Consider the following 22,633-nt stretch of genomic DNA (forward strand, 5'->3'; position numbering starts at 1 on the left):
TTGTGTTGACCTAAGTTTTTCGAAGCTGTTTTTGAACATTGTGATGAAAATGAAGAGGAAGGAATTCCTCAGGTTTTTGCAAAAATTTGATCATTTGAGAGAAAGAGAGGCATGCTAAGCCTTTAATGATCGAGATCATGCTTGTTAATATGAGTACTGAGAAGGATCCTGGCTTGATCCAGATTGGTCCCACACTATCTTCAGCGCGAGCGACTAGTCGCTTTCTTAAAAGATTCCAAAAAAAATGTTTTGCGCGATCCTGCGAAGACCTGTGTAGAATCGCTCTTGAGATTGTGCAGCCCAGGATCGCTCTCAGCCTCGAGACTCGACCCCTCATTTTCAAACCTTGAACTTGGATTCAGAAGGTTCAACAATCAACCACAATGTGAAGCCTGTGTGGCCTGATTTGAAGCAGCCCATGAATTAGGCGCAGGGAAGTCAGACCAAGAAGATCAGATGTCATCAAAAGAAGCTTGCAAAGCTAGATCAGAAGTATCCCTGGAACTAGGGGCAAAAATGCCAGATGTGCTCGAAGAGCCGAAGATTGGTCGTCCTACAAATCAATGAAGACCGGCAAGAACGCCAAATCCCAGAGGGAGGAAAGAGAAAGTATTGTTAAAGAAAAATTGAGTTCCGATCTACAACACTAGGGGCAAATCCAGCCCCCATGGGATGGACTCCTGCATTGTCAGCGAACAACAGTCACTCTCCTGGATTCAAACGGATTCGAGATCTCAGAACCATTTGACATGGACAAAGCTACACTTTTACCCTTGAGAGGCTCGCTGGGTCGAAAACCCGGAAGGGCGACCCAGGCAAAAGTTAGAGCAAGGAAAAAAGGAAAAGAACAAAAAAGAAAAGAAAAAAAAAAGGGAAGAAAAGAAAAGAAAAAAAAAAGAAAAAAAGAAAGAAAAGAAAAGATAAAAAAATGAAAATAATTGAAAAGAAAAGAAGAACAAAGCTCGCAAGGTCGAAAACCCGCAACGAGCGCCTTGACAAAAGTTAGAGCCTAAAAAGGAGAGGTTAATACCCGAGTGTACCTTACCCCGAACTACGTAAGGCTTGATTCCCATATTTGGGATACGTAGGCAACTTCATTCTGAAGTCCTACCGTAAAACACTTCAAAATCAACTGTGTCCATGTAATGGTTTTGATCATCTTTGCCTTCTCTGTATCCGAGAGTTCGGTTGTCATCGTCACTCTGAGGACTGATTGCAATGCGCTGCGATGCTATCCAAACAAGGGGCAACTTTCCGTTGTCATACAGTGTGCCACGGTGCCATTCAAACAAGGGGCAACTTTCCGTTGCCGTGCAGCTCTTTTCAAGCAAGGGGCAATTTTCCTTCGAATCTGAAGTTGCGCATCTCAAGAGTAGGTTCCGTGCTTGTTGAGCATTGGCCGTTTGCAAAAATAATTTTTGAGAATTTTTACTGAGGTTGACTGATCTCTCGAAAATTATTCCATCTTTTCCAAAACTAGACCATTTCTTGGACCCAAAAAGGGAAAATTTTCAGTGCTCATAACCTAACTTGCATGGTTTTCAAATCGAAAAATTGAACAAGTATGTTAATCTGACTCTCATATTGGTCAAAATTGTTTCAGTAAAAAGCAAAAACAAAAAATAGTCAAAATAATGAATTAGGGGCACAGTTGAGTCAGGCTTCCTGTCTTTCTCCCGTTGTCAATGCATCTGCCAGAAAGGGCACTCTACCTGCCAGAAAAGGGCACCACTGAAGCTGACCGCAAAAGGGCAGAAGGCTCTCACATCCTCCACGCAATGAGGTATCAAGCCAAGTGCGAAGCACGAACGGGAACGAATCAAGATATTCCACTCCTTTGTTTGGACAGATCTAATCACGTCCAAACTCCCCAGTAAGAGCATCGTCAACCAATGTCGATTGCAGATCTGCTGCACATCCAGCCGCATCGCAACCCCTCTGTGGGAGAAAGTTCACTATTGTGAGCAGAAGAAGAGAATCTAGCAGAATGCTTGGGGCAAGAACCCGCAACTTCCTGTTTATTCATCAACCACCCTGGGGAGGGATGAAAAATGAGAGATTAAAGAATAGAGAGATGTGCGTTGAGAGAAAAAGTGAGAAAAAAGCTTTTTCAGAAAAACAGAGCCTGAGGGCCGAGCGATGTGAGAATCACAAATGAGAAAGGGTGGGAAACAATACCCGGGGAAACAGGCTCCATGTGCACATTTTGAGTCTTGTGTTTTATTTTGTCTGTCTCGATTCTTGTTTTGAGTCGCTTCGAGTGTTACTCGATGTGTTTAGGTTGTTTACCTTTGTTTTTCCCTTGTCGAGTCGTTTTGGCTGTGGCCAGTCGTCGGCTCAACACCCGGTTAAGAACTCATTTCTCAATTTCCAAAAAAATCATCTTGTGCTCAGAGTGCTGTGCCATTCTCCACATTTGTGCAAAACAGTATTTGTTCTTTCATAAAACTGCAGGGTCCACCCCCGGTAAGTGTGAACAATAGAACAAGGGCCTATCTGAAGCTATGTAGGTTCCAGACTGCAAAGCAAAAGAAAAAGAAAATTTGGAGCATCTTAGGGTGTTCCAGCTTTGGCAAGATCCAAGACTTCATTTCAGGTGCACCTTCCCAGACCTCGCCATTTCTCTGGAGTATGAGTGTATCTCGACCCCAAGTGTAAGCCTGCTTCAAGTCAGAATGGCAATTAAAGTAGCAGCAGATGTTATCTCTCGCCAATATAAACGGGGTGTCCCCTTTTTGAGCTGAGCGTATTGCCAAGTCCTCCGAAAGGTAAATCGGAGGCACCAGAGTACATGTTTGATGCCCTTCCATTGCATAGAATATGTTTTTTTTCGATTCTGCATAGAATATGCTTTCAATATTGCATAGAATATGCTCCTGTTTCTTGCATAGAAAATGCTCGTATCTTTTGCATAGAAAATGCACTCTTCCGTACTTGCATAGAAAATGCACCTCATTTGCATAGAACATACATTCACTCGCACTATCTTGTGCACTTACACTTTGTATCTCACTAGCACTGTCTTGTGCATCTTGTGGTTGTATCTCACTCGCACTATTTTGTGCATTGCATTTCAATCGCACTGTTTAGTGCATTTCAAATCACTCGCGCTGTTTAGCGTATCGCACTGTTTAGTGCATTTCAATCGCGCTATTTTGCGTATCGCACTATTTTGTGCAACTGCATTCGCGCTATTTTGCGCACCTCAATCGCACTGTTTTGTGCAGTTTATCATTCGCGCTATTTTACGCATTGCACCGTTTTGTGCAGTTTACTTTCGCGCTATTTTGCGCGTCGCACTGTTTTGTGCAGTTTACATTCGCGCTATTTTGCGCATCGCACTGTTTTGTGCAGTTTATCATTCGCGCTATTTTGCGCATTGCACTGTTTTGTGCAGTTTACATTCGCGCTATTTTGCACACCTCAATCGCACTATTTTGTGCAGTTTATCATTCGCGCTACTTTGCGCATTGCACTGTTTTGTACAGTTTACATTCGCGCTATTTTGCGCACCTCAATCACACTGTTTTGTGCAGTTTATCATTCGTGTTATTTTGCGCATTGCACTGTTTTGTGCAGTTTACATTCGCGCTTTCTTGCGCATCGCACTGTTTTGTGCACCTTACTTGCATTTTGCATGCATCCATTCGCGCTATTTTGCGCACCTCAATCGCACTGTTTTGTGTAGTTTATCATTCGCGCTATTTTGCGCACCTCACTCGCACTGTCTTGTGCATTTCAAATCACTCGCGCTTTCTTGCGCATCGCACTGTTTTGTGCACCTTACTTGCATTTTGCATGCATCCTATCGCGCTATCTTGCGCACCTCACTTGTACTTGTTAGTACATTACATTGTTTTGAATACAAACCGGCTTCGCATAGCGTATAAGTCCAACTTTCAAAACCGGCTTCGCGTAGCGTATAAGTCCAACTTTCAAAACCGGCTTCGCGTAGCCTATAAGTCCAACTTTCAAAACTGGCTTCGCGTAGCGTGTAAGTCCACTTGTATCTTTTTTTTTTCTTTCTTTTTTTGCATCTTATGAGGCACACGTGTCTCATTTGTTTCATTTTGCATTCCGAATGGCATGTGTGTCACACGTGCATTTTGCGTACGGTCTGGCGAGACCTTAAACACGCATGGTCTGGCAAGACCTTAAACACGTACGGTCTAGGAGACCTTAAATCCTTGGGAGGTGCAAGACCTTTAATGCATTGGTGTGCACACTATTGCTTTGTACATATCCTAAGCCGCGTGTTGTCGCGCATTCCATGCAACATGCATCACTTGCATCATTTGCATTTCAAAAACAAAAACAAAAAAAAAACATGCATAGTCATGCATACATTTTGCATCCCGGTCTAGGAGACCTTAAATCCTCTAAAGGTGCAACTCCTTTGGTGTTTGTCGTGCTCGAACGACTTTTGGTGGTCTGGTAAAGCCACTTGCCTATGTTCGCGGTGAGTTCCTAGAAGACCAACTGGGATGGTGGAAACTAGAGTTCGAATGGCTTATGCCTAGAACGCAAAGGTTCGGGAGTTCCGAGACTAAAGTCTGGTTTAAATACCCAGGGGTGTATCCTCGGCTTAAAATCTGTATGGAAACCTCATAGATTGAGGCAGCTTGTCTGCGCCTCAGTCCTGGATACTGAACCAACCTAGTATATCGCCCTATTGGTAAGATAGGGAAAACTGCAAACATAGTCATTGCATCATAGTGCATTGTCATGCATTTGCATTGTAGATTGCATGCATTCACTGCATCGCCTTCCGCCTATGGCTTGCGCCTTTCCAGGTTGAGCTTGGTCGGGTATGTGCCCTTACTTTTCATGTTAAAACACAGTTCTGCATGTGTATCGTGCCGATTCCACGCTGATATGTTGGTTGAGGGTTGCGGCACCTTTTCTGTGTTACACATGGCTCGTATGTGTACATACCTTTCCTAGGCAAGATTTGGTTTGGCTTGCGTGCCATATCCATTGTATCCATATCCACTCCATTGCATATTTGTAGATATTGCATTGTAGATTGCATGCATTCATTGCATCACCTTCCGCCTATGGCTTGTGCCTTTCTAGGTTAAGCTTGGTCTGGTATGTGCCCTTACTTTTCATGTTAAAACACAGTTCTGCATGTGTATCGCGCCGATTCCACGTTGATATGTTGGTTGAGGGTTGCGGCACCTTTTCTGTGTTACACATGGCTTGTATGTGTACATGCCTTTCCTAGGCAAGATTTGGTTTGGCCTGCGTGCCATATTCATGTATTACATTGTAGTGTAATTTTTGCATCCGGCATTAGGATCGTAGTCCTTTCTCCAGCGGGTTGTTTCCCCACTTATGTCAATTCCACCCAATACTTGTTCTTGCGTCTGTCTACAATACTCATAGTTCAGTTGACCGTTCTATGGTAGACAGACTTGTTATCTCCATCAATCTATTTGACATAGGTGTGGTTTCGAACCGCTCGTGATTGGATCACGATTCAAATGCTTTGCATGTAGCTTGCATTGTTTCAATTACATTGCATCTTCATTTGCATTGTTTATACATTGTTTTGTATATATTGGATTTCGTTTTGCATCCACATTTGCATTGTCATGCATGTTGCTAACCATATTGTACCTGTTAAGTTTGTTTTCTTTGCAGGCACGATATTGTATGTACGGTTCATTTGAAGCTGGTGCAACCAGACGAGCCGCACAGGTATTGTATCTCCCGAGTGAGACGTATTGAGAATTCCATAATTCTCTTACATCCTTTCTGCATTGTAGTGTAGTTTGGTATGCTAGCTTAAAACTGTCGCATGTTTGCTTCGTTACAGCTTTCTTTGCATGATCATAGGTTATGCTCGGCTCTGTGCATTGTCTTGCATTTTGCCCCTGCCTTCGGGCGCATATCTTGTTTGTCTTGCATGTTTGTCTAAGTCTTCGGCCTTGTCAAAAATGGGTCGTCTCTGGGCTTTGACATTCACTCCCGTCATTGTTATGACTTTCGAGTTCTGTCAAAGAGGGGCAACTGTAGACACCCCATTTTTGACCGTCCTCAAGACTTGGACGTCACCGTTTGAACACTCGGTGATTATCCATGTTTGTGTTCGTTTGGAGTTCCCGGAGGTCTCGGCTCGCGTGCCCTACCTCAGGATCTCCGAACTCAACCGTTTAGTGTCTGGTTTTGCACCAAACACTTGCATCTTGCCTTTGAGAGGCAGGGTAGGACTTATGGACCATCCCCACCCACCACCGGCAGTGGCTAGAGGCCACCGGCTGGTTTTTGCTGCCATCGGCACTTTTGTTTGCCGGTCGGCACATTTTATTGTCGGTCGGCATAGTTTATTGCCGGTCGGCACCTTTTTTTGTTGAAGTGACATTTTTGGGCAGCCGACCACTGTTCATCCACTTTATAGAGATATTTTGTGCCAGCTGTGATAGCTGGCACCAACTCTTCCCCCCTCCATACACGTGTATGGAGGGATCTCCCTCTAGCCAAGCTTGTTGTATAAGCTTTGCAAGAGGGAGTCCTTTAAGAGGGGGTCTTTCATCTTGGATCTAGGTTAGACTTTTGGCAACCAAAAAACCAGAGCTTTGAGATATAGATACATATCATCTCTATATCTCTCTCTCTCTCCTCCTTTGTGTGTGTTTCTTAGCTCAAAAGGTGATTTTTACCTTACTTTTGCACCATTACACACACTATTACACCTTATTCCGAGATTGAGGGACTTGGAGGGTTGTTTCTTGAGTTTTTGGACTGGTTTTGATCAAAAGAAGAGGGCTAGACCATTTGTTCTTCAAGGGTTCTTCAAGGGTGAGCATCTTGCTTTTTATTCCCCAAACTTGCAATAGTTTTCTACCTATCTTGCTTGCTGTTTTAGCTCTTGTGCATAACATAAAAAAGGTTTATATTTTCATGCTTTAGAACTTTCATTAAGGTGGTTTGGTGTTTTGAGTGCAAACTCACTCTATTAGGCCTTGTTTGGCCACTTTTGTTGCCTCTTTGGTTAAGCTTTGGTCATCTTTGTATCTTGATCTCTTCACCACTGAAAATCAGTGTATTTTTAGTGTTAAAAAAGTCGGTTTGAAGTCTTGCATAGGGGAGGGACACCCCTGTCCCTTTATGGTCTTGTTTCCTTGAGTTGTGGCCCAAAAGGGTGACATGCATGCTTGCTTGGTTTTTGCTTCATTTCAGAACTTTTTGGGTGTTTTTAGGTCATGTGGAATCTCTGTTTTCGGCTGGATTTGTGCCTCCTTGTATGCTTGTAATACTTGCTTTGTATTGCTCCATTTTGCTTAGAAGTGTATCTCATGATTAGGCCATGATTCTTGTGTGTGTTGGGTTGGTTCCATGAAGATGTTAGCACTATTTTTTTTCATGCTTAAAACCTGTTGGTTATCCATTTGGTCATGTTTGACATGTTTGATATGGTTGCCATGCGTTTTGGCTTGTGAGCCCTCAAGTACATGAATCACTAGCATGCCTTAGTTGATCCACTTTAATGAGTTGAAGTTTTTTGCCATGCTATTTTAGTCCAAGAATCATGTTTGCATGTGTGCATGCTTGACCTCTTTCATGCCTTGGGGGTGTACTCTCTTATGCCTAGGAAAGAGTCTTGGTGGTAGCATTTCATAAGAGGTATTGTAGCTGCCATACTAGGAGGTTTCGAAGTCCCATTTTGCATGTAAAATTTCTGTTCTTATTTGTCTAAATCATGCCATGAGAAGTCATGTTGGTGGGGGTAAGTTGTCTCCTTTTTGTGCCTTAACCTTAGGACCATAAGTTTGCTTGTTAACATGAGATGTTGCCCAACATTTTGAGCACTTTTTGATGCTGTTTTGGGGTGGACTGAGGTCTGTCCTTTTATGGTTCAAGGCCCCCATCGCATGCTTGCTTCATGTTTGTTGTATGGTTGTTCCATCAAGCCTCGTAGCATGTGAATCCCATTCCCAAATTGGTCCATATTCGCATCACATTTGCATCTTGCATGCTTGGCATTACACATTTGTCATGTTAGTTGCATAGTACTTATTGTGCCTTGCATCTTGGCATCATGTTGCATGTTGAGCCGTGTTTGCATAACATGCATTGCATTTACTTGGTTTGGGGTGTCAAACCAAGTGTGGTAATCAAGGAACATTCATACTTCAAGTGATGTAATGTGCCTCGATTCCCGGTCACCGGGGCCTTTGATTCCAACTTGATAAGGCTTCGGTTTTCATTTTGTTTGTTGCATGCATCTTTATATCAAATGGCAAATTTGATTCTTTGAGCCACCATGCACCATTGGTGGCTCGAAGATCGAAGGACATGCTTCCTTGAGTTCAAAACATGATAGGAAGTATGGCCATGCTTACATATGCCTGAAAACCCCATGCCATGCACTGTCTATTCTCTGTTTGCTGTCAAACTGTCTTCTGCAGGAAGTTTCTGCCGACCGGCAGAATTTAGTGCCGACCGGCAATCTTTTAAGTGCCGATGAATCTAAGAACAGCCGATGAAAATTGTAGAGTGCCGGTGGAAATTCTGTCTGGCCGGTGGTGCTCTGTAGCGTGTAAGGAACCTGCTCCAGGACTTGGGCAATTTTCAGAGAGACAAGGCAGTACAAACAGAGGTGGCAGGGGTACGGTACGGGTTTTTCGGGCAAGTCAAGTTTCGAGCATGCATCATCTGCGCATCCCGAGACAGAGGCTGCGGCCACCCTCTCCTTTCTTTTGCATCTTTTCTCCTAATTAATTAGATTTTTTTGTAATAATTTCGTTTGTTTATTATTTGGGACTGTAATATTTCATTTGTTTATTATTTTGGGACTGTAATATTCATTTGGACCCTCTGAGTGAGGGTGAATATGTAATAAGTGTGGGTGAGTGTGTGTATGTCTTCCAATCCCCATTTCTTTCTTCCCTTTTATTTACCTGCTTATGATGGTAGATTAGGGCATTTTTTGAAATTAGCATACCTTATGCTATGCATGTGTGCATCCATGCATTCGTGTTGCATGCATTAGGCTCGGTACATCATGCTAACTGCATTTGTACTTCAATTTAAAAATTGAATATGTGATAGTTGATCGCATTACATATGCCATGCTTAGGTTAACCGAGCCTATCTAAATTGCATCTTGTATGTGTTACATTAGGCAATTTAACATGAACTAGGACACGCACATTTTGCTAACTAGTTTACTGTTTTGGCACGGAGTACGATGTAAGTATTTATGCTTTAGCATCTCGCATGTGTGTGAATGTTAACATGACAGTATGCTTGCCATGCGGCTAAATGCTTATGTGTTAAACTGTTTGGATGCCTGTGGGTGGAGGTTGGATTGTTTGAGTTGGAAAAACTCATTGAAATCCGTGTTTTAGCCTACTTACGAGTAGCAAAATCTAAAGTATTTCCAAAGCAAACGGATATGCAATGTTTATTCCCAAGTTAGGCAATCTAGTCTATACTTGTTTGCTGCGCGCACAACATAGTAATTCTAGGCTAATAACCGGATTAAGAACACATAACGTTTTCAAAATTGGATATCACGGTTAGTAGAGGCCGGTCTTCAGACCGGGCGAGAGGGGGTGCTCATAGCTGACCTTCCCCGATCGTACCCAAGTTCCCGAGCCGAGGCAACTTTGGTGATGACGGACACGTGGCCTTCGGCACCAAGTCAGGGTTTCCTAAATTTCCCCATTTTAAAATATTTAGGTGGCGACTCTGTATCTGGCAAAGCAGTCCATGTTTGGCACTACTTTTTCAAAAATCTGTTTCTCAAAAAACGATTTGCCAGATTTGGACTCTTTGGTTCAGATTAAGAACCGTGACACAAATCGAGTCCGAACTGTAGCATGAGGCCCACGTGGGTGCTTGTTACACTTTTAAAACCCTCAGCTTCTCCATAATTATAAAACTAGCCCAGCCTTGTACATAAGTTGAATCCCAAACTTTATTTGCTTCAAGAAGGAACTTAGGGTGTAAAACCCAAGTATTGATAAACTAGAAAGGCTTTGGGCCGCAGTTCCTATCATCTTCCATCAGCAAAATGGGGCTATGATCAGAAAAAAGTCTTGGTAACCCCCATACCTTGTATCTGTGCCATTCCAGCCACTCAGGGTTAACTAAGAATCTGTCAATTCTGCTCCAACTTTGAGAATTACCCCAAGTATATTGCCTGCCTAACATTGGGATATCCACTAGTTCAAGATTGCTAATGAAGGTACCAAATTCCTCCATGCCTCTATCCCTCCTTATATACCCTTTTCTTTCACAAATATTTTTGACTTCATTGAAATCTCCCCCTAAACACCAAAGATCAGAGAAGATAGTTTTCAAATTGGATAGGATGCCCCATAACCTCCTCCTATTCAAATCTTCATTAGGAGCATATATGTTACCAATTACACAGTTAATACAAGAATGCATGATACCTGCCAAAAGGATGAAATTTCTTGAGCAGCAACACTTCTGTAGTGAGAAAGTCATGGGATTCCAGATGCACTGAATTCCTCCTGCACTTCCCTCCGCATCCACTTCCATGTATTCCACCGAATCACTAGGCCACGGAGATCTTACCACACTATCATCAATGTTTGATCTTTTTGTTTCTTGCAGGAGAACCATATCCACATTTTTCAGCCTCAGAAATTCCTTTACTCTTCGCCTTTTGTCAACCCTTCCCAAACCTCTAACGTTCCAGGATAGAATCTTCATAGAAACATAAATACACACTAAAGCCCCCTACCAAGTGATGATTAAGCACCTGGCGCCATCCCTTTTGCTTTCCTTCTCTCCATATCTTCAATTTCCATCTGGATTACTCGGTCCATAACTTTTGCTTCATTCCCATTCATTTCCAGACCCAAAGTCTTTCCCAACTGTACTGTAGCTTCTGCTTCCTGTCTGATTCTATTTTGCTTTCGTAAGGCATTCGTGATAGATAAAGATGATGAAGATGCCATTGCAGCTGCTCGAACAAGGGCTCCTTGTTGGAACCCATTCCTGAATGGTATTCCTTTTTGTCCATTTTTTCTCCAAAATTTTCCAAACACCCTACTTTCATTAAGCTGGGCCTCTGCTTTACTATCCCAAATAGAAGCACCAGGTTAATGTATTTTTTCTTCTTCGTCACTTGGGCTGGATTCATCTTCGATGTTATCAGAAGCCTCACCTTCTTCTATTCGGTTAGCCTCCTTAACAGAATTGATCTTTGCCTTATTAGGCCCTAGACAATTCCCATCAAATTGGGCTTTATTCAATACAACTTCCAGAGATATATCAGGCCTATTAAAATCTTTTGAACTTAAACTTCTTATAAGCCCATGAGGCCCATTAGGTGTCTCCAGCATCCCACCTCCTCGTCTTTCACCCCTGTCAACCTCTTTTTCTAATGGTACCTGCAAACTGACATTGGGTGCTGGCTGGACAGCATCATGGTTGCGAGTTCCTATCTCTGCGCCTGTCTCGTTAACCATCGAAACAGAGTTTGAAGGACACGTGTGCTTATGTCCTGCTCCCACCACCACCTCCTTAGACTTCTTACTGTGTGCCATGTAGAGGCTTCTCTCCACGTCAGCCCCAATGTTACCCACGTCATCACCTTCACTCCTGCTTGCATGATGAATTGCAGAGCAATGGTCACCCCCATCCATGGATGTTGTTAACAAATCCCTTGCTTCAACTACACGAACAGGGTAGGATTTACCATCTTTTTCCAGAATAACCAATTTGTCAATATGTTCCAGATGGGATGTACATATTCTGATTTTCCCACACTTCAAAGACTTCATACTTAATACATTATCATCAAGCTTCACGACGACACCACACGCTTTGCCAATTTTCCTGAAGTTATTGGCATTCCATAGATTGGGAGGCATTCCAAAACAGCTTAACCAAACCAGTCTTTCATTGTCTAACTTCACACCTTTGTTCCACTCAAAGATTGATTCACACCACTCCGATAACCAACCTCCAAAACTGTTCAGTAATTGCTTCATTGCTTCTTTAGAGTTAAAAATGATAAACACATTGCGGCCTTCTCCTTCTCTAAGTTGTATGTCCTTCAGTCCTCTGTTATGACATTTAATCTTGAAACCATCAAAGTTGCAATGAGGTTTAAGTTTGATTACTGCGCTCAGTAATAACCAACCAATGGCATATTCCTCCGCTTGAATTCTGATGTGATTATCACTACCAGACCTTCCTCCTTTTAGAACATCCGCATAAGAATGTCTCCCTCCAATCCCAGCGCCAGACAATGTTGAGACTCCATCTGGTTTATATGCTCTTGGTCTTGGATTGATCAGATCCTTTTCTTTGCCGAAATCTACTTTTTTCACCTTTAAAGATTTATCGCCGCACCACACTCCATTGGCTTTCTGAACTGTAATCTCCGCTGCAACAGGACAGTCAAATCGTACGAATCCAAATCTGGTTTTCGTCACTTTTCTGCGTTTGTCTGGGATGTAGACATTCTTGACCACTCCAAAGTTGGAAAGCATGGTGTACAAACCTTTAGGATTCATCGAGTGTGGGATCTCATCAACAAAGATCGTGTGAAGTTGTGCTGCCGCCCCATTTCTACCTTGTCGTCGACGGAATACCGGATTCCACTCACCTTGTTGACGTTCCATCTTCTGGAGAGCTGCTTGTGTCATTTTAATCGCTATTTCCCTAACTATTTATGCTTTTGCTTTACAGCTTTTTTTTCCTGTGATGTTTGATGTTCATTTTTCCAGTATATATATAGAGAGAGGCTAAGAAGACGAAGCACAATTGAAGATTTGCCTTGTCCAAGAAGATGAGACAACAAGTCTTTTATGAGCTTCTTCTTGTTGGGTTTGTGCTTCTGAGTTGTATATTTATCTTCATTGCTCATGCCGAAACTCATTACTATGACTTCATGGTATGTACCCTCTATTGCGCTTGCACTCTCTTTCAAATTTGCTCACTAAACTCCGTCAACACTATTGTATATTCAGAATTTTTATTTATAAAAATTAAATTTTGGTTCAAATTCGTTCAGTTTACACAATACTAATTCACTTTTCACCACACAATCTCATTTTGGGTATAAATTTGAGAAAATTTTCTGAATTAATAGAATTATTGAAACTCCATTACGGAGGACTTCATCATGGTTTTAAGGTGGGGATTGTGTTTAGGAATGACATTTTAAATTGTATGAAAAAAATGTAATTGACTAATATATATATATATATATATATATAACTTGTTTTTATCTTAAATTCTCATTTTGTAATTTTACATTGATACTACTTTTGGCTACATGCCAAAAGGCTGTGTTTGGCACAATTTTTTTTGGTTATTATGCCCACAAAAAGATAAAATAGACTAAAAAATTAATAAGATAAAATGTCACATTCAAATCATAATCATTTCATTTTTTCTCTCAGAAAAGTCAAAAATGTTAAAAAGTTCATCTCAAATGAGACTTTTTAGTCCCATGCTAAAATAGTCAAAAAGCCAACCCACACCCAAACAAAGGCTTTGTGTTGGATTTTTTTTTTTTTTTTTTTTTTTTTTTTTTTTTGAGTGTAAAAATCAATTTTTCAAACAAGACCTAAATATAAATTGATATGTATCGAGTTTTTATCCGTCAATATCCATACATTCATATATACTGGTGAAAATCAAAATCGCAAGCATATCGGCTATTTTTAAGTTTATGATCTTTAATTCTTTTTTTTGTTGTTTATAATTTTATTGATATGTTTTTTTCAATTATCCAATATTACAGTTGAGGGAGAAGAATTTTACAAGGCTGTGCAACACAAAAAGTATGTTGGTAGTGAACGAAAGTTTTCTAGGACCAGAGATTCATGTTCGAAAAGGAGATACATTATTTGTGAACGTTCACAATCAAGGATATTATGGTGTTACTATTCACTGGTCTCTCTCTTTCTGCCTCAGTAATGAGAAAATGCTTCTAGTCATGATGAACAAATTTTTTATTACTGAAAACAAAATTACAGTTCCGATTTGTAGCTCGAAATTAGCGTGACTCGAATGGCCCGACATCAAAATAACATCGTTTTCATGTTTTTTTTTTTCCAGATTTTTCTGTAGATTTTTCTGATTAAGAAGAAGAAAAAAAAAATGCAGAGAAAACAGAGTATCTTTATCAACACATCATCAACAACATCTTCATCAGCATCATCATCATCAACAAAATTTTTTTTTTTTTGATGAACTAATCTTCAGATCCAGATCAAATCCAGATCTAAGTAAAAAAAAAATGTAGTAAAAACAGAGTATCTTCATCAACACATCATCAACAACATCTTCATCAACATCAACATCATCATCATCAACAACATTTCCCCCCCCCTCATCTTCAGATCCAGATTAACTAGAAAAAAAAGAAAAAGAAAAAAAGAAAGTAGAGTTTGAAAGAGGCGATACCCACCGGCGCCGCCACTGGTAGAGAGAGACGCCACCTTCTCTTCATCCTCTCTTCCTTCTCTTCCTCCTCTCTTCTCTCTTCTCTCTTCTCTTTGCTCTCTCGCCTCTTCTCTCCTCTGTATGTGAAAGCAACTGAAGCAAGAAAATTATCCACCAAAAAAACTGAAGCAAGAAAAAGAAAAAGAAAGAAAGAAAAAAAAAAGCTTCGAACCACTATCGAGCCACATTTCTCGAGCTACAAAGTATTATTGGCAAAATTATAAGTCTCATTTGTATTTATTAATGTGAATATATTACTATTTTTATCTCTAGTGTTAAGGAAATTAGGTAAGGAATCCGACAACCTATAAATTTTTCAACAAAATTATGCAAATAATCTCTGAAATATACCCACTAATTTCATTTTAATTCCTAATTTTTAATTTATTTCAATTAAATCTTTAAACTTCATAGACTAATCTAATATAGTCCATTTCATTAATTGTTATTTAGAAAACATATGAAAAATACTTAGATAAACCTCACATCAAGATATGAAGGTGTAGAGAACATTTTAATACATTTATTTATGTTAAATAATAAATACTACCAATTATATAGTCAAAAATGTTTTTTTTACTCTAAATCACGGTGTGAAAGGTTGATCTCGGACAATTGTTCAAATAATTATAGAGAGAATACTTGAGTGCCAAGATAAGTGAAGTTTTAAATTTGAATTTATAGAGAGACGTTAACTTGTATTATAATTTAACTGTTAATATATTAACCAACAAGGTAGTGAAAAAAAAATGATATATAAGGTTTTTATATGTTCTGTTTTGTAAATTGAAAATCAGTCTAGCTAAAAGGATTGTATTTAGTTTTATGACCAATTTTTGTATTTTTATATGTTATGATGGAGTTAGATTGCCAAGTGTAATATGTAATAACAATTAACAGGCATGAAGTAAAACAGCCCAGAAATCCATGGTCAGATGGACCAGAATACGTCACACAGTGCGCTATTCAACCAGGAACAAACTTTACATACAAAGTCATATTCTCTGACGAGGAAAGAACCCTTTGGTGGCATGCCCACAGCGACTGGACTCAGAGCAGTGTCCATGGTGCCATTATCATCATGCCTGCACAAGGCACCACTTACCCATTTCCCCAACCAGACGCAAAATAAGCCCTGTTTGGTAGAGCTGTGGGAAAGTACTTATATATTATACCTTAACAGCTTATAGCTTATAACTATGAACATAAGCTGATTTCTGACTTATAAATTAAGCTTCTCTTGCCCCACTCAAAGAATAAGCTGATTTCTGACTTACAAAAAGCTATAAGCTATAAGGTTAAGGTAAACTAAACACATCAAAATAGCTTAAATTAAGCTGAAAAAAAACTGTACCAAACAAGGCTATAGTACTCGGTACGCATTCATGTGCTCTTTCTTCATCAAACTCGTACTGGGTTTTTAAAATTTTCACACACCATACACATGCATGTGCGTAAATTATTCACTTGTGTTAGATTTTTAGTTGGGATTTTTGTTGAAGTATACGTCTCTCAACTGTTTGATAAAATGCCTCAGTGAACAACTGTTTCTTATTTCACTGACCTCCCCTTTGCTTTATGACAATTATAGAAACCTCCCCTCTGGTTTCTGAAATTACATTTACCTCCCTTGAGTGGCTTTAGTGTTGACCTTAGAGGTACATTTACCATTTTGTCTCTCGTCTGTCTATAGATATTTCTAAATATCGTGAGATGATACTTTTTCTTTTTTAACAATAATCAAGGCCCCAAATCTCACATAGAACTAACGAATTAATTCTCTAATCACTCCTCACTTTTGTTTTTCTTATTTTTTTTTTTCCCAATGATCATTAACATTTTTTTTTGAAGTTTTGAATCCACTAATAGAAATGCAGGTATAACGTTTCTTTTAATGTTTAAAAAATTCTGTTACTACATTTGTATTAATTATTAATTTTCTTCATACTATGGCCATATCGCTCTATTTTAAGGTAGTTTTTAAGCATTTCAAAAGGTTTTTTTTACATATTTCAATAAATTTTTCACACATTTTAGTGCGTATTTTGCACATCCACCAAAACTAATGACAGCCCTTTTGGGTAGTCATTAGCATTTTTCTATTGAGTAAACCTCTTTTGAGTTTTGAAGAAAATATAATAAAACACACAATTTTGACATAGACCTCCCTTTTAATAAGCCTAGATGGAATGGAACTAATGCAAATGGTGTGAAGAGACAAAGATAAGCATTGTACATACATGTTAGTGAAGAAGTGAAGAAAACATAATTTTTTTCAGCCATATGATTAATGAATTATTGATGAAAAGGGGTTAATTGTTATGTGAATTACAACCTTATGGAAATTCAGCGTAATTATGCCAACTTATGAAACTTATTGTATTTTCTCCAAACCTCAAGAGAGGTAAGAGTAAATTACTCTTTTCTATTTTATAAGGCTGAACAAAATGACTGCTAAACATATATGAATAATGATGCACAATCAAATGGAACCCTCGAACCAAGTGAGTTAAGCAATCTTTTGTGTTTTCCCATCAGCTCCATTATTGTGATCGATTTCTTTCTTCCGTTCCCTTAACTCAGTCAATCTTCCTTGTGCAATTCCTTTACTTACTTTGCTTTTGTACTTGCAGGAACTTGGTATACTTTTGATGTAAACAAACAGCTCCATTATGATCTCTTTGTGGGTGCAAACTTGCCACGGCCAAGTTCTTTTGTTATCAATGGCCAACCAGGAGGAATCTTTAATTGTTCTAGCGGTATTTTCTTTAGTGTTTCTGTGGGAGTTTCACTAGAATAAATACTGCATTGACAAAACTAGAAGAGTCTAATCACGATTAACCATTGATTCCGTTACAAAATAATGGTCTGTGCTGTGGAGTCTGATCTGAAAGACTGACCTATTGATAGTAAGCAATAGTAGTCTTGGAAGCAAGGTTTTAAAAAGCAGCCGCAACCGTTACGTAACGTGATTACTGCCACCTATTACGGCCGCTATAGCAGTGTGACGAAAATTCACATGTGTAACAGCCATTTCAGTGTTACGTAACGGCTATAGCGGTACCGTAATGGCCCATTAGACACCGTTTCAAAATGTGGCATTACGTAACGGTTACAGCGGTATGCACCACGCGTTACCTCCGTTTTTGTATTGTGATTGAGATTCACATGTGTGTCGGCTATAGCGGCTGCTGTAGCAGTCGTAACAGTGCTATAACGGCCTGTTACACACCATTACGTAATGGTTCCAAACTGTTTCTTTCGAAGAAAAAAAAACAAAGAAAAAAAAGCTAAAAATGGGGGAAGAGTATAAAGAGAGAAGAGGGAAGATGAAGAGGGAAAATGGAGGAGTAAGAGAGAGAAGAGGGAAGATTATGTTATTGATTTGTTGAACCTGTAAGACCTATGCTATTCTATTCGGCTGCTATCACTCAACCATTTTGTTTGTGTGTCTATCTATATATTGTTTTAAAATAATAATAATAAGTGTGGTCATTATCTATTTGGCTTGATTAAAATATATATATATATATATTTAGACTCTTATTTATTCTAATACTTTTGTCATTGTTTCTCTTATATATAATAGTTAGTGATTGCTTTTTTTATAAAATATACATGTCAATTTTTTTTGATTATTTTGTTTTATTTTTATTTGCAGGTTATTCAAAAAGAGAATGAATATTCAAGTGATCCAAAAAAAATTTCTTTATAGCTTATTTTTTAATTTTTATATGATTAAATTAGCATGTATAATTTATTTTTTAAAACTATTCAAGTTAAAATTTGCATATGCTTCCACAAGTATAATAATTAAAAAAATAATTTTATACATCTAAGTCTAATAAATTTTTTTTTTTACCACAAGTGTAATATAGATTTATGACATATAAAGTCATTAATTATTAAAATAAAATGTAAAAAGCTTAGTTTATAGTGATTTAAATATGAAATATATTGGATCATACGTAAAAATTTACAAAAATTGATTTATTTTAAAACCCAATAAATATGATTATGGGGAAAACAAAATCTGCATATCGATAAGTTTTTTTTAAATTGTGCGAAAAATAAAAAAATTTACGGTTCCAATTACTGCAACTGTTACGTTACGACTTTTACATCCTGTAATCGCAACCGCACCACTATTAACGTTACGGCGACTGCAACCGCTTTTTAGAACTTTGCTTGAGGGTGACCAACTCCAAATGGTATCTTCATTCAAAAAACAAAAACAAAAAAAAACAAAAAAAGGGGATGTGGTATTGAAGTTACCCATCCCCACATACTTTGACATTGTTGGATATTTCTTCACTAGAAAAATATTTGTGCCATAACTTTGTTGGGAATTCATGCGAAAAGCAATTCTAGAGTTAAAATGCCCACTGGTGCTCCTTTGTTTTAAAATGATAGGAAACCATTGTTTGGAAATTGGACATGCTTTCGGACACATTTATAGTTTTTTTTTTTTTTTTGTTAAACTTTTAGAAAGTTGATTTGGGGTTAAAATAAAATATAAGAAAATAAAGAGGGAAAAGTAGGAAAAATTAAAGACATCCACATATACATCGATGTCTCTCATATCTATGTATACTAAATTTATATTCATATATACATAGTAAATAAAAGTATATTAAAAAAATATATAACTAATTTTTTTTTTTTTTTTTTCCGTATTCCCACTGTGTCCATATCCTAGTTGTCACTCTTGTGAAACCCTTGCATATACAGTAGTCATGTGCTGAGATGATTATACATGATCTTACCATGAATTTGGTATCATGTGATGGAGACTCCTCAAAGTGGGAAGTGTTTTACTGTATTTTATGAGAAAACCCTACACTTTAGGAGAACTGTCGTATTTTGAATTGTCAAAATTTTTACACTGCTTAAATTTGAATTTATATTGGTATCTTTGTCTTTTCTTTTTTCTCGGCACTTCATTCTTTATCTTAGGCAACAGAATTTTGCCTTTGAAGTTGTAATCTGGCTTAAAGTATTCACAAAGTGTAATAATCGATCATTGCACTTTTAAAAATTCAATCCCTTTTAATAAAGGCCAAAAAGTATGTGGCAGATGCATAATAATATCATTTGCTGACGTTTATTTTTGTGCTGCAGAAACTCAGTATCGATCGTATGTCGATTATGGCAAGACCTATATTCTCCGTCTAATCAATGCAGCTGTGAGCTCGGAATTGTTCTTTGCAATTGCTGATCACAATGTCACAGTTGTAGGAATGGATGGGAACTATCTCAAACCTATATCTACATCATATTTGGTGATATCCCCTGGACAAACTGTGAATGTACTACTCACAGCAAATCAACCTCCTGGTTACTACTATATGGCAATTAGACAATATGTTACCAATGGTTATCCCGATGTTTATCCTCCTAATACAGCGATTGTAGAGTACAGAGGCAACTATACTCCCCCATCTTCCCCTGTCTTTCCCTCCGAGCTTCCTTCTTACATAAACATCACTCAAGCAAATGCGTATTTGGCCCGTCTAAGGAGCGTAGCCGGCAAAGAACACCCTGTATCAGTGCCAATAAACATAACTCACCCTATGTATATAGTTGTTTCCGTGGCAGGGATCCTTTGCAACAAGAGTCAATGCGAAATTGGAATGCAGATGGGTTCGGCCATGAACAACATGACCTTTCTAAACCCAAGTACTGATGTACTGCTCGCCTACTACCGGTATGCTCCATTGTTCTTTTGCCTGTTACTTTCTTTTTTTTCTCTCCCATATATACCTATATTTTACAGTTACATTACTACAACAAGCATGGGGCAATGAAAAGGAATCTTAAATTAATTCAACATAATTTGAAAATGCTAATTTTTACGTGAGGTAATATTTTTACTTTTCTCATTTGCGTGGCTTACTTGTGATTTGTGGCTGACCATCTTTTGGCTGCATGTGTAGTCTTCTTTTATTTTGACACAGCTTTTCTTTCTCTACAGCATTAAATATATATATATATATATATATATGTATATATTATTTGTTTATTTAAAGGGACAACTTGAGCTCATGGACAACACAAGCTCAACTTGGGTTTAGATCTTTTAGTCTAACGCTACCAATAGCAACTTCACAGTTCTTCTGTTCTGTCACCACTAATATCTATTTTTTTTTTATGCCTCTATGCAGAAACATATCTGGGGTTTGCAGTGCTGATTTTCCCGACTTCCCATTGAACTATTATAACTTTACGGGTGATAATTTGCCGAATAGCACTGCTATACCAACCATAGCAACCAAGGTGAAGATGTTGAACTACAATGAAACAGTGCAAGTAATGTTCCAAGATAGCAATGTCCTGCGCGGGGCAGAGAACCATCCAATGCACATGCATGGATACAGCTTTTATGTGGTTGGGTCAGGGCCTGGGAATTACGACAATGTGAGCGACCCGAAAACATTTAACTTGGTTGATCCACCACAAGTGAATACCTTTCGTGTTCCCAAAAATGGATGGGTTGCTATCAGGTTTCAAGCAAATAATCCAGGTACATTCTTGATTTAAAAGGTTGCATTTATTTTACGGATTTGGAAACCAACCACTCTATATCAAAGTCTGGCAGTACTTACATGAGTACAATTGGCCTTAAAGTCAGCCATTCCTTGTAAATTTGCTCTTGAAACCTTTAGAACAATAGAGTAATACTACATTAATACCTATTGCTTTAAAACTAAGTAACCGCCAAAATAGGTTTTAACTACAAAAGTGTTACCGCCCACCCCTGAAGTTTTAAGTAACCGCCAAAATAGGTTTTAACTACAAAAGTGTTGAGCACGAGGTCACTTATTTAACTAATTATAAGTTATTCTCAAAATAATTTGGGTGCCTAAGTGCTCATGTTTTCAAAGTAGCTCTGTTCCCATTTTATCTTTATTGCACAATGATCTGAATCTAAGATATTATTGACCTAATTGAGCAGTTTGTTGATGACCCTTAACTTTTGTCTCAAAACAATCACAACAGTTGGATAATGATCTAATGACTTGAGTGTTTCGGCACAAGGGAACAAAGGAATTTTGGAGACAACAGATCCTTTACCCTGCCAGTGCACCTCATAACCTTTTAATATTTTCCTATGAACCCAATGAATCTGTCCTTATTCTTATGAGCACGGATTGGATACTATATGCAAAAATACTATTATATTCTATCTCCTTCTATACCCTTTGCAATATATGAATTCTGAAGTCTGGACGATGTGGAAAACTTTTGTCTTACGACTTAAAAATAAAAGATCCATCATAAAGAAAGAAACGAAAAGCAATTTGGTTGGCCACTTCTAGTTGTTCTTGAGCTTGTTTGGGCTGTGAACAACAAGGATCAAGTATTGCCTGCCTAGTATCACATTCGAAATTTTAATTGAACTTTTGGTGTGTGTCGTATGCATCAAAAAAGTTTCAAATGTCAAGGACGAAATTGAACATGGATGATTTTGGCAGGTGTATGAATGTGGCATTGTCACGTGACTCGTCATCTTACCTGGGGTATGGTAACCGCTTTTATCGTGAGAGATGGTGGCACTCCTGAGACAAGTATGCTCGATCCCCCCCCTTCCATGCCGTCTTGTGCAAGTCCATTTCGTAATTATATCCATGAGTTCCAAAACTCGGAAAAAGAGCTCCCATTGCCAGATGAGTAATTGACTTTGGGTTGGTTCAGATTAGAAAAAAAAAACTTCAACTTGATTTTATTAGTTGCTGGATTTGATATAAACAAATCTTTGACGGATTTGTGAACTTGTATTGAATTTTAAAGCATTTGTACTTGGTGACATTGAAGTTGTTATGCACTAGAAAGTTGTTATACATCTGAATTTTAAAGCATTTGTACTTGGTGACATTGAAGTTGTTATGCACTAGAAAGTTGTTATACATCTATTTTTGTATTTCTTTGGAATCAATGAGGTGGTCATAAATTATTGTGTGTATGGTATGATATCGTATCTTTTCTTCAAGTCATTGGACATTTCACTAATGCTAACCAAAGGTGGCTTAAAAGCTTGTGCTCCCAAATGAGGTAATATATGACCAGTAAAGAATGAGGTTGAATCTGACCTCATTGAAAGCAGCAATGATGTTACAATGATCATATTTTTATACTCCATGTCTCAAATTGTTAGTCATTTTTCACTATTTCAAACATCTTAAAAAAT

The 22,633-nt window shown here is 38.5% G+C and overlaps 2 protein-coding genes across 2 annotated transcripts; one reads left to right on the top strand and one right to left on the bottom strand.

Moving 5' to 3' along the window:
• Nucleotides 1-9,978: 9,978 nt before the first annotated feature.
• Nucleotides 9,979-10,940, bottom strand: LOC114265429 (uncharacterized). The gene is made up of 2 exons (XM_028206249.1): nt 10,800-10,940; nt 9,979-10,686 (listed from the first exon to the last, which is right to left on the bottom strand). The coding sequence occupies exons 1-2, from the start codon at nt 10,938-10,940 to the stop codon at nt 9,979-9,981; spliced, it is 849 nt and encodes a 282-aa protein (XP_028062050.1).
• A 1,841-nt stretch (nt 10,941-12,781) lies between these two features.
• On the top strand, nt 12,782-22,379 carry LOC114285782 (putative laccase-9). Its single transcript, XM_082876309.1, has 6 exons — nt 12,782-12,886; nt 13,742-13,913; nt 17,079-17,204; nt 19,567-20,152; nt 20,610-20,968; nt 21,921-22,379. Exons 1-6 carry the CDS (start codon nt 12,782-12,784, stop codon nt 21,926-21,928), a joined length of 1,356 nt encoding a protein of 451 aa, XP_082732435.1. The 3' UTR covers nt 21,929-22,379.
• Nucleotides 22,380-22,633: the final 254 nt, after the last annotated feature.

The sequence above is a fragment of the Camellia sinensis genome, chromosome 6, assembly GCF_055761805.1.
Source record: "Camellia sinensis isolate YWXY chromosome 6, ASM5576180v1, whole genome shotgun sequence".
NCBI classification, from domain to species: Eukaryota; Viridiplantae; Streptophyta; class Magnoliopsida; order Ericales; family Theaceae; genus Camellia; species Camellia sinensis.

What these genes read in the sequence shown, in the direction of transcription:
- LOC114285782 (XM_082876309.1), top strand. Translation starts at nt 12,782, where the DNA reads ATGAGACAACAAGTCTTTTATGAGCTTCTTCTTGTTGGGTTTGTGCTT. An exon ending in GTCTCTCTCTTTCTGCCTCA is followed by an intron (nt 13,914 to 17,078) that starts GTAATGAGAAAA and finishes TTGTACTTGCAG; the next exon opens with GAACTTGGTATACTTTTGAT. An exon ending in GTACTGCTCGCCTACTACCG is followed by an intron (nt 20,153 to 20,609) that starts GTATGCTCCATT and finishes GCCTCTATGCAG; the next exon opens with AAACATATCTGGGGTTTGCA.
- LOC114265429 (XM_028206249.1), bottom strand. Translation starts at nt 10,940, where the DNA reads ATGGCATCTTCATCATCTTTATCTATCACGAATGCCTTACGAAAGCAA. An exon ending in AAGCAAAAGTTATGGACCGA is followed by an intron (nt 10,687 to 10,799) that starts GTAATCCAGATG and finishes GTTTCTATGAAG; the next exon opens with ATTCTATCCTGGAACGTTAG.